At 38.0% G+C, this 12,287-nt stretch overlaps 2 protein-coding genes across 2 annotated transcripts; both read left to right on the top strand.

The window, feature by feature from the left end:
• Positions 1-498: 498 nt before the first annotated feature.
• LOC124159160 (uncharacterized oxidoreductase YtbE-like) lies at positions 499-7,061 on the top strand. The gene is made up of 6 exons (XM_046534773.1): positions 499-784; positions 904-984; positions 1,055-1,162; positions 3,080-3,360; positions 4,260-4,461; positions 6,875-7,061. Exons 1-6 carry the CDS (start codon positions 724-726, stop codon positions 7,015-7,017), a joined length of 876 nt encoding a protein of 291 aa, XP_046390729.1. The 5' UTR covers positions 499-723; the 3' UTR covers positions 7,018-7,061.
• Positions 7,025-8,900, top strand: LOC124159159 (tRNA-specific adenosine deaminase 1). The gene has a single exon (XM_046534772.1). It carries the CDS (start codon positions 7,032-7,034, stop codon positions 8,676-8,678), a length of 1,647 nt encoding a protein of 548 aa, XP_046390728.1. The 5' UTR covers positions 7,025-7,031; the 3' UTR covers positions 8,679-8,900.
• The last annotated feature ends 3,387 nt before the right edge of the window (positions 8,901-12,287 follow it).

Raw genomic sequence — 12,287 nt, 5'->3', positions numbered from 1 at the left:
ATCTTGCTTAATCCACGAAAATAATCTAACTAAGCATTCCTCCTTTAAAACGAACGCGCGCCTCCAAAACATTGCGGTCGAAGGGTGGATAGCAGTCGAAAGGGTCGAAAGTGGTCGAAAGGGTGTACTTCAATCGACTGTTAATTCCCAGCTGTTCTGGCATGAACATGCATGTTCATGTGTTCGAAAGAAAGTGGGGGAAATGGAAAAATCACTAATTATGAATAAGATGTTGGATAGTTTTACGCACGAATTGTGTTGATGACATGTAAATAGCGGTTCCTAGAGTCCCTTTGAAATCAATTTGGATTAAAAATTTCATGTTGTGGCAAGCTTGCTTTCGTAGTGTCTGGAATTGCGCGGACACCCTCGTATTATCGTGGTTTACGTTACACGAGTGTTAGGTAAGCAATTATGAGTGTGTATGATGGTATTTTTCATATCGAAGCATTGTAAAAGAATTCTGGGGCACATCCGGCACTCGCCTACAAGGTCATTACTAGGTGGAGTCTTGTTAAGTTGGTAGTGAACAACAACAGGGATGTTTCGAAACACTTCCTTCTTTCAGATTGGAACTTACCTTTCACTTTCCACCGTGCCGTGACATATTTTGGCATTATACTAGTATTAATTTTCAAAACCAATTCAGTGAGGTTCATATTTTCTGGTGGTTTGAAATCTATTAGTTTGCTAGTTCCTAGTCGTTTTCAATTATTAGGTACTATGGCGGGTAGTTTGCCAAGTGTAACCCTTAATACGGGCCGTTTAATGCCAATTGTGGGGTGTAAGTTAAACAATTATGATTTTTAACAGAACATGTATTATTTTTTTGTATCTCATGATTGCCGATTTCAATAATTAATCTGGAGCAAGCATTGCTTAATGTGTGTTTTGGTATTTCAGTCGGTACTTTCCAAATCGTCGGAAGGAGCCAAATATTTCGTGTTGTGGATGCCGCATTAGCATCAGGATATAGATCTTTTGGTAATAAATGTTCTATTTCATTTTGTTCTGAAGTCTTTTGTCGGTAGAATAACAGTTTATTTTTTTCCAGACACAGCCGCTGTCTACGGGAACGAAGAGGATATTGGAGAGGCACTGAGGGAACTACTTCCCAAGTACGGCCTTACTAGGAATGACATTTTTTTGACTTCGAAATTGGGTAAAAAGATTAACATATTTTCTTTTTTTCTCTTAAAAAAGTATAGATACAATATGCGATTGGTGTTAGTAAAATTCTCTTTGTCATCTACCTGCCTCAAATGAAATTCTTGACAAGCTTAAATAGATGTAGTTCCATTATTCGAAGTTACATTGCTTTGACTTTTTTCGCATCAAACTGCCTGAGGGCGATATTTTAATCTTTAAATGTATCAGGTCTTAAAATGATGACTGTCATTCAGGGTAGCAAAACTTGTTTTTAACTTTTAATTTCATCGGTGGAATGGGACTTATACTTAAAGTAATATGACCACATACTTTTACTCACAGTTCCCAAAACATTAACTCATTAGTACAAGGTGGATTCTATAAGTAAGTAATTCGACTATATTCTTAAAAAATAATTTATTAAATAAATTCATACAAATAATCAAAAATCTTCAAAATAGCACCCTCTTGCTTCGATGCACTTCTGGAGGTGGTGTTTTTATGCCTGGAAGGCCTTTACTGGAATATCCTTTGGAGCCAGTGTAACATGCTTTCAATAGTGTCCCAATGTTTTCCTGTCATTGCTCCTTTTCACCGGGGAAACAAAAAAAGTAACCAGGAGCCAGGTCAAGTCTGTAGAGAGGCTGGGAAACCAATGGGATTTGTGTCTTGGCGTAGAAGTCATTGACGATAAGGTGCTGTGACTTAGCGTGTTTTCCATGATGCCTATAAGACAGCTGCGTGCAACATGGGTGTACCCAGCGAGGGGCAGGGGGAGCAGCTGCCACCCCCTAGAAGCAAAAAGTGCAAAATTCTTTAAACAAAATCAGTACTAAATTGAATGAAAGTATTCAACAAATTTTCTTTAAATCCATGAAAAATTGTATATGTATTAGTATAAGATATGTAACTAAAATAAAACCATTTTTTCAAGGAAATAATCTCATAAATCACACGGCTTGCCCCACTAGACCATGGCTTGCTCCCCCCTAGATATGATCCTGGGTACGCCCCTGGCGTGCGATCCTACTTTACAGACTTATGAGCCCTTCCTAGTAAAAAGCTGAGTTCACTGTGGTCCTTGTAGCTTCAAATTCGTGGTGGACAATGCCTCTGATGTCAAAGAAGACAGATGGAACAAGACACCAGAGTGGGCTGGCAAGGTTACACTCCTCGGGCAGTGCGTATAAGCTCATAGCTTCCGCTCCTGCTCCACGGAAGGGTCAGACAAGGAAGTAAAGGATGAAAGGCACTGCCACGATATGAGCCCGATGACGCTTCTTGGGGGTGCCTCAAGCAAAGTTTGTCATAGGTTTTGTGTGTTGACTCAATAGATTGTTGGTCATAAATTTTAAAATTTATGTGAATCGCTCACACCTGTTCTCATTAATACCCTCTTCTCTGTGCTTCTCATATCTCAGAATTTGAAAGTATATGGTGACAATGTAGTTTATCAAGTTCTAATACCATGCATCAAATTTTTAAATGGACCTTTTAGTCATTTTCGGAAGATTACTCGTTCAGTCATGTAGTAATGCTTGCATTCAATTTAATTGTTGTAAGAAAGTGATTTTGTTTTGGCTTTTCTTATACAGTCATATGTTATTACATCAGTTCATTAAGGACTGCGGTGACCAAGTGGGTGGGCTATTTGGTGACTGATTGAAGGGTCTTTGGTTCTAAATCCCACGTGAAGCATTTAGATATCCAAACTAAAATCCTCCTGGCATTACATGGCCCAGAGAAAGGAGCAGTAACCCTCATGAGAATGTCATATTCTTAAGATTCACCTGGCCAAGAATAACTGTATACAGCCATTCATTCATGGTTGTATGAATGTTGCAAGTAAAAATTGTGCTTTATTTTGATTAAAAACTAGTGTCTTTTGATGATACATGTCTAGGATAATGTTATTAAATTATCATTGCAGCTCCAAGTGACCATGGGAAAAATGCTGCTGAAAGAGCTGCGAGGGATTCATTGTCACGATTGGGAGTTTCTTACCTGGATATGTACCTTGTGCATTGGCCTGGTGTTGCTGGTATTCCCATGGAAAGTTCCCGAAACTTGCAGATTAGGACCGAAACTTGGAATGCTTTAAGTGCACTTTACAAGCAAGGTATACTCCGTGGCATTGGTGTTTCCAATTATACTGTCAAGCATCTTGAGGAGCTCTTCGCTTCTTGTGAAGTGAAACCTGCTATCAATCAGGTATACTTTAAATTTGTTTGTTTTTTTTAATGTTGAGTAATTATTGTTCATTGGCTTGTGACTCCTCATTGAACTGATCGTGTATACTTCTCTAGATAAAAATCATGCATTTTATCCATCTCCAACTTTTAGTATGGGAAAGACATTATTTGGACAGTTGATGGCGTAAATTAATATTTACTCATGCAGAAAATACACCAAAACTTTAACAAAGGATAATTTCCTTGAAAGTTTCAAAGTTATCTCCCTCTTTACTAAAGTTGAAAGGTTTGATATCATAAGAAATTTCACCAATCTTGGGATTCGTATGACAATTGAATTAATGCATGATCCATATAAATTCAGCTATACTTCTTTCCCCAGGGGCATGAGGTAGTGAAGCCATTAATACTACATGACTGAGGCTATTGCATGCCCGTCAGAGTAACCAAAATCTTAATCCATATGAGACATTTGTTGGAATCATAAGAAGTATAATTCAATCACTTGATAAGAGAAAATAAGTGACTGTAACTTTTGCTGAAATTTTTTATTTGTGTCCTTTTGTAGATATCAATGAATATAAAATTGCTGAAAAAAATTCTCATTTTTTAGGATTTGCCAACTTGGACAAAAATCTTCCTTTTATTTAAGTCTTATAATATGAAAAAAATCAATAATCTATTTTTCTAGTCCTTTATTTTTCCCATATTATATTTTTCATGCAATGGCTATTTCATGGGGAATCGACCAATTACCATATGAAAGATTGAAATTCAGCTTGATTGCTGTGTTTATGACTTTTATTACCTGAAACAAGTCTGCTAATTATGCCTACATACTATGATGTTGATAATTTAATAATAAATAAACATGAAGTCCAGTTCTAGTAATCATTTTTCTTAATGGTTTCTTCACAGGTTGAATTTCATCCTCACTTTCAACAGAAAGAACTCTTTAAGTTTTGTGAAGCCCATGGAATCCACCTTCAAGCTTATTCATCTTTGGGAGGATCTCATAACCGTTCTCTGGTGCAAGATCCTGTGGTAACGTCAATATCTCAAAGATTAGGAAAAAGCCCTGCCCAGGTATTGCTTCGATGGGCTGTGCAACAGGGTGTGGGTGAGTATCATATGGTTAGCATTGTGACTAGGGATGGTCGGATCCGATACCTCAGATCCAAATATCTGCTGATATTGCCCTTCATCGAATACATCGGATCCAAAGTCGCGGAAGACATCGGATCTGGATCCGAAATTTTAAATCATAGCTTCAGTGAATGCAACACCCCATAAGGGTAGAAAGAGTTCCGATTCTATCTTCGAATGCACCGTCGCATACGATTCTTGTCCTACTCATGAACTGTTTTGTTTGAAAGCTCTCGCAGAGGTTACGTAGGAGAATTTCAGCCGTGGAAAATAAAAAAGGCAAAATGCGACTGGCACATAGTGTGACTCTTCCCAAGAGATTGAACAATCATCGGGGGAATCTCAGTGTCAGGAATTTGAAAATGCGTTTGAATCCGAAAATATCCGATCCGAAAGATCCGGCTCCGAAAGTCAAGGATCCGATCTGAATCCGGATCCGAAAAAAATCCTGGATCCGACCATCCCTAATTGTGACTCATTACTTTATGGAAACAGTTAAGAAATAGTAAATATGTATCATACTTCTATCATTGACTATGAAATATTACCTCTCATATTTCTTCTATGCATGTGCAATTCTTTCTACAAAGGGTGTTGGAATAATTTCATTTTGTAGTGGTTTGATGTCATTGAAATATAAAAAGCTCACAGCAAAAATGCCTTTTCTGTATTTTCATAAAGTTGGCTGTATGTGTATATCTGTGGTAAATGTGGTTTCTAGTTGGTACGAAGCACTCCTTGATGTTGAAAACACAGCCGGAAAGTGAGGAGTGCTAAGTGAAAATTCAATCTGTGACGTTTGCTTAAGTTAAGACTTTTTGCAAACTTAAGTTTATATTATAGTTCATACTGCTGGCTCGGTTATTTTTTCTTCCTACTCAGGAGCCTCTCATGTCTTATTTTTTTGTATTGATTATGTGTTTCTAGCTGCTCTTTTATGGAGATTGTAAATGTTCATTCTTCTCCTAAGTCACTACAGTGGACTCTCATTATTATGATGTTCACGGGACCGAAAAAGTGGAGGTTTGTAATAACGAAGTTGGTATGGACGTTTCTTTTAGGAATCGTCGAAAAAATCATAGTTTGTCAAAATTTCTTGTCTCTTCAGTATCCTGTACTTATAGTCGCACTGCAAAACAGCTTCAGTGTCAAGTGAGTCAAGAGTATACGCAATTAAGTTATGTGTAAATATATAAAAAAACTTGTACATTTGTTTAATTTTCTCAAAAGAAGAATGAGGATTGATATCTTCCCAAATACAGTGAGTCTTCGATATACAAATAAAATTGTTCCTTGATAACTATCTTGTAAGTTGATTAACCTATGCAAGGCATTTAGGGGGGTGGGGTTGTCCTGCAGAATGCAACACTGCATCACAAATTGAGCGTTAACTCTTGATTGTGACGACTGATCTAGCTAGGCATGTGATGCAGCTGGAGCCAAAAAAACATCACTGTCCGCAGGAAGAAGGAACGGGCGAAATGCTGAACAGTTCCCGACTTCACACCGGATTCTATGATACTTTGTTCAGAATATGCCCGAAGTGCGAGTTCCTCCATGCCACATTGCCTCGGATCGACCAACTCGAAAGGTGCTAAATTTGAAATTTCAGGCACGCTTGAATTTTTTGAGTATTCTCATCTCTGAAAGTCCGTAAATTGAATGTACGTAGGGAGAGGGCCATCTCTGACACTCTTGGGCACAGTGCACTAGGAGAACTTAAACGCACCACCACCTTTAAAAGTGTATATCCACCTTTAAAAGTGTATATCCACCTTTAAAAATGTCATTTGAGTGTTATAAAATGCCGTTAGTTAGTTAATAAACACCGCTGCTTGTCTGTGGAACTTCATAATTAAGTTCACTTTATAACCCGTGGGACCAGAAGTGAGGTTTGTAATTTCATAATCAAGAAAATTTCGTATTAACGTTTTTAACTATAGATTGGATTAGCCTTTTTGTCGGGACCAACGATTTTCTTCGTGAAAACGAGAACTTCGTAATAACGTTGTTTGAAGTAATGAGAGTCTTCTTTATCAACATCTGGGATGGAATTAGCTTGATGGATGAGTGGAGTGGAGATGTAGTGGTATTTTCTGCTCTGAATAATAATGAGAGTTCACATTCAGGTAGCAGTCTTGTTTTTCTGTAAGTGGCCCATGTTCCATCCTACTCAATAACAGTTTCATCCTAAAAATTGGCATTAATTATTTTAACCCTTTACTACTACACACCCAAGTCAACGAATGCACTAGTCACCCAGAATAAGTGAATATTTCTGCATCTATCCACCTCCATAAAAAGTAAATTTTGTTCTTTTCATCCATAATGAAATTTTTTCGAGGAATTGGAGCTTTCTTAGCTCATTATTTTTCTCACTTTTTCAGGTGTCCTTCCAAAATCAGTTACTCCTAATCGAATTGCTGAGAATATCAAGCTGAACTTTCCTCTTTCTGAGGCAGATATGATGGCATTAGCTTCGATCAAGAGAGTGGAAAAGTATGCATGGAATCCAGCACGTGTTGCATAGAAGTTCATATAAATATGGGAGACAGTCCTGGTGGAAGTGGAGATGCTGAGGTCAGCAAAAACACTGAAGTGAGTGCAAACATCGAGTTAAATCTGGGAAAGAATGGTGCTGTCATGGAAGAGGACCAATGTGATAATGTTTCCTTGAAACAGTTAGGCGATATGGTGGCCAAATGCTGTTATGATCATTACCTCTCCCTCCCTAAAACAGGAAAACCAAAAGTTGGAACTGAGTGGACAGCTCTCTCTGGTATTGTGATGGAAAATCTGCAAGATAATGTGAAGGATTGCTGGTTGGAGGTTGTTTCTCTGGGTACCGGGACTAAGTGCTTAGGTCACAGTGCAATGAGTCCCATGGGAGATGTATTGAATGACAGTCATGCAGAAGTCATGGCTAGGAGAGGTTTCCTCAGGTATCTTTATTTTGAACTACTTTCAGTATTTAATAGCAGAGCATCGCATGTCATTTCTCCTCCAGGGAATGATGGTAAATGTAGGATTAAAGATGGGATCAAGTTTCACTTTTACACCAGCCACACTCCTTGTGGAGATGCATCGATCATCCCTAAAGGAATGACATCTGATGACTCAGTTGGCATGCCATTATCTAAAATTGAAATTGACTCTACAATTCTCAGTGATGGGATTAGGGTTGTGGGGATAGAAAGCTGCGGTGTGGCTCCTATCTTGGATCAAACTGGAATGTCTGGTGAAACAATGAATGGTGGAGACATGGATAAATTGAAGTTAATTCAGGATGAAAACATACCTATTCATCATTCTTCTTCACCTGATCGTGAACCTTCTCTTACTCACCCAGCGACTTCTCTGATGGGGAAAAAACGAAAGCTTTCGGAAATGAGTGAAGGGAAGATGGCATTTAAAAAGTGTCGATACCCTGGGTACAATGCAGAAGACGTGCACCGAACTGGGGCAAAGTGTGTTCCCTCAACTGATATGAGTGACCCTCACTTACCTGGTGCTCAGTATCATGTCCTCGGAGCCATTCGTTACAAGCCAGGGCGTGGGGAGCAGACACACTCTGTTTCATGTAGTGACAAGCTGGCGAGGTGGTGCTCTGTTGGAATAGAAGGTGCTCTGTTATCTCAGTTCTTTAGTGCTCCCATTGGTATTTCATCAATAGTAGTTGGTGGTGGTTGTCCTTATTCTAAGGAGGCCTTGCATCGTGCAATAATTGATAGAGTTCACCTTCCAAAAGAAGATGATTTTAGGGTTTTGCACCAACCTCCTGTGATTGTGCAATCCTCCCTGCCTTTTATACATGGCCGATATTCTAGTGAGGGTTTATTGGCCCAACTCAAGCCATGTCCATCTAGCATTGTGTGGTCTAGGGTTGGAAAGAATGCATTTGAAGTGGCTGTGAATGGTCGTAAGCAGGGAGTTACAAAAAAGGCACTTGGAACTGCTGCTGGAAGGTTAAAGATTTGTAAAAAAGAGATTCTAAACTTGTATTTTGACGTCCAAAAAGCCAAGTATAACCATTTGAGTGAAAGGACAGTTGTGTCTGAGGGAATGGCATATTTTAATCTGAAGAACTTGGGCCAGGGTTATTATAAAGCTTGGGAAGTCATGCGACAAAGTAGTTTCCAATCATGGCCTAGAAAATGCAAGTCATTAATTGAATTTACTATCAATTCATAGTTTATTGATGTTAAATATTAATATTAATTAAAATATTTTTGCACTACCATTTATGAGAGGGTAATTTATAAGCGAAGAGGCTGTCAGACACAAGTGCACAAACTAAGATAATCACAGTGTGTATATGCTTCCTGCCATTTTATTGTGATAAAAATTGATCAGTTGAGCATGAATATCTGTATATTTTGCACCCATAATAAAGGCTTGATTTTAAATTTCTTATGAGTGGTGACATTTGCTTGGTTCTTAGAAAAACTTCCCAATATTTATCTCTCTTTATTAGATATTGTTTTTTAATGACTTGAAGTATAAATTTAAGAGAAATGTTTTGGTTTTTATTAACCAATGATGTATTCATTTGTACTACTCCACTAAATGCTCACTAAGAATCAGCAGGATAAAGTGTTACCGGTGATGCATGGATGGTGTTTAATGCCATTTATATTCTGGTAAAACAACAATCAGCTCAGAGCTTTGGCTTTAACCCCAACCCCTTTACCATACTGCACTTCCCCCTGGTTTGCTGCTGGTGTTCAAAGCGCTGTAACGGTACATGGTGGTAACCCTATCTTATGTTTTGGGCGTAAATGGTTTCCCTGTTTGTTCACCCTGGGTTTGTGAGTCTTAGAAATGAATTGTTCTAAGGTATAAATTCACTTTCCGCAGCTGCATCTGCATATGCTCAGTTACAGTCGAACTGTTTCCACGTTGCGGTTACTTGCTTTGAGGAAGGATAGCCTGCTAATTGTATCAGCAATGGATTAGTGGAGGTGATTTGTTCAGGGGTGTCAAGAAGTTGGTGGAAAGATGTTCTGTTTCCCTGTAATGAAGGACAGGTAAGATGACTGAGTAATCATTAATTGTTGCTACTGTAATAATTACGTTTTTATGGAAGGCACTATTACCTTTAAATGTGCTTAGAAGTAAGTCTGAAAATAGCCAAGGTTTAAAAGTTTCATTTATTTCCTGCTTATTCATGAATTATCTTATTATATGATGAATGTAAGCTATTTCTCATTAATTTAAATTGAAAGTTATTAAAAAATCAATTGTCGTCAAAGTATAACTCCACTATTAAGATTTCTCTTGTTACAGAGATTTTGTAAGTCTATGCTGTAATATTCATTTATTGCAGTTTTTCATGTTGCTATTGTGTAAACTGTCCCCCCTCACCCTACAGAGGGAGTGTGGGTCCCATTCAGCAAAGCTTCTGGAGGCCAGGTTGTTAGGTCTTGCCAGAACTTCATGTAGCATTAAACATTTTGACATCATATTGAATCTACCTTGTCGTATAAAGAACGACCTCATCAATTGTGAGATTATATTGATGCCTATTGGCGTTTTCCTCATTGATGGTGTCAACAAAAATATTTTGTTACAACTTTGATGCCTCAAGATTTGTATCTTTGAATGTAAATCTGGCGAATCAAAAGTTTTTCAATGTCAGCATTAAGTGCCTAAATCATTCAAATGTAGGATGTGCCAAGGTAGATGCAATTATCAAGGTTAATGTAAGGTGAATGTAATATCTGTCAAGGTTAATAAAAGATGTCTGAAGGTGAATGCCAGGAGTGGCCAGGGTCATCAATGTAGTTGTAATAAGTGCCAATACTGTTGCAAGGCTGCATTGATGAGCACTTCTTTCATCACTGTATTTGGAGCTATTTGGCTTCCTTAAGGTTAAACTTAATGGAGCGTTAACACTTTGAGTGCTGGCAACTAATTTAAAAGCCCTACTAAAAAATCCAGCCATTTTTTACTAAATTCGTACATTTTTTTAAACATTAGCATCAAAACTATATTTATAATGATGTGTACTTAAATAAAAATAAAGTTAGCTCTTATTTATGAATGAGTTGAAATAAATTAATTTCTAACTTGTAAATATATAATTTCACAATGAAAACCTACTGTTTTTGAAAAAAAAAAAGCTGTAACAAATGATGTTCAGCAATAAAATGCATTATAATTTTTTATTGCACTCAATTTGAACTATTTAAACCAAGGAAATAATAAAAAAACATTGCTTTACAGAAATATACTCTTAATGCAGGTGATCAATTTTTCTTTGTATGGTACACTAGAAAGCAAGGGAATACAAAAAAAAACCCACTTCAGACACGCTGTAGGTGTCTTTCCTCATGGCTTTCCCTATCTCTATTTTTCCTTTTTCAGCGCATACTTTGCACTTTTTTGCTCTTTTTTCCTTCTGGAATACTTTCAAGTTTACTCTGGAACTTACTACTTCACTCTGAAATTCTTTCAAAAAAATGTTTCCCTTATAATTGTGTTAGCTGGAGGTCTGGATCATCGCCGCTATCGTCTTCACTACTTTCCGCCCAGTCACGGTGAAGTTCTTCCAAAATATCTTGTTTCTTGTGACTTTTGTGGGTTATCTGCCTCAGCAGATTTTTAATTGTGATGAGATGGGTCTCTTTTGGAAGAAGATGCCAAGGCGAACTTACATTACAGCAGAAGAGAAGGTATTGCCAGGCCATAAGCCAATGAAAGACTGCCTCACGTTGTTGTTTTGTGCAAATGCAAGTGGCGATTTTAAAATTAAACTGCTGCTCGTTTACCATTTGGACAATCCACGAGCCTTCAAGAAGTATGAAGTCCAGAAGAGCAGCCTTAATGTCATGTGGAGGTCCAACAGTAAGGCTTGGGTGACACATTACCTTTTTATAGAATGGATCAATGAAGTGTTTGGTCTGTCTGTAAAAAAATGTGTGTTTGAGATGAATTTTCCACTCCATATCTTGCTTGTTATGGAATGCTCCTGCATATCCTCCAGGGCTAGAAGATGACCTCCTTTAAGAATTCCAATTCATCAAAATCCAGTTCCTGCCTCCTAACACCACTCCTTTGCCGCAGCCCATGGATCAGCAGGTCATTTCAAATTTTAAAAAGCTCAACATTAAAACTCTCTTCAAGCGCTGCTGAGGAAACTGAAGGAACCAATCTCACTCTCAGAGAGTTTTGGAAAGACCACTTTCACATTGTTACCTGCCTCAAGATAAGGCATGGGAGGGGGTCACCAAGAGAACCCTGATTTTTGCATGGAAGAAGCTTTGGCCGGAACACAACTCTGGGGAGTTTGAGCAAGTGACTGCTGAGCCGGTAGTCGACGAGATTGTCTCTCTGGCCAAGATTATAGGGCTAGAGGTGGACAGCAACGACATCGATGTGCTAGTGGAAGAGTATTGCCAGGAACTGACCACTGAAGAGCTTATGGAGCTGTATTCTATGTCACAGCAAAAAGTTGGGGCGAGGATTTTATCAGGGTGGGAGGAGATAAGAGCTTCAGCAGAGCAACAACATTCCAGCGAAATAAGGGAGATGCTGAAGGCTGGGAAACTGTTACATCGTACATTTAGAAGCATCACCATAACAAGGCAGTAGCTATGCACACTGCAAATTTATTCAACCTATCTGCTGTCTCATTTTTGCAAAATTTTTAAGCGCAGGCAAAAACAAATCTCTCTATACAACTTTCTAGTATAAAAGGATGTATTTAAAAAAATAATTACCTTATTATAAATCTTTTAAGCATTTTTTTCAGAATGGCATGCATTATCCTATTTTACTTTGATTCTATTTAGGAATAGG

This window comes from Ischnura elegans, chromosome 5 (assembly GCF_921293095.1).
Source record: "Ischnura elegans chromosome 5, ioIscEleg1.1, whole genome shotgun sequence".
Taxonomy (NCBI): Eukaryota; Metazoa; Arthropoda; class Insecta; order Odonata; family Coenagrionidae; genus Ischnura; species Ischnura elegans.
The sequence above is the reverse complement of the archived record's forward strand: the minus strand, read 5'-3'. Positions and strand labels throughout refer to the sequence as shown.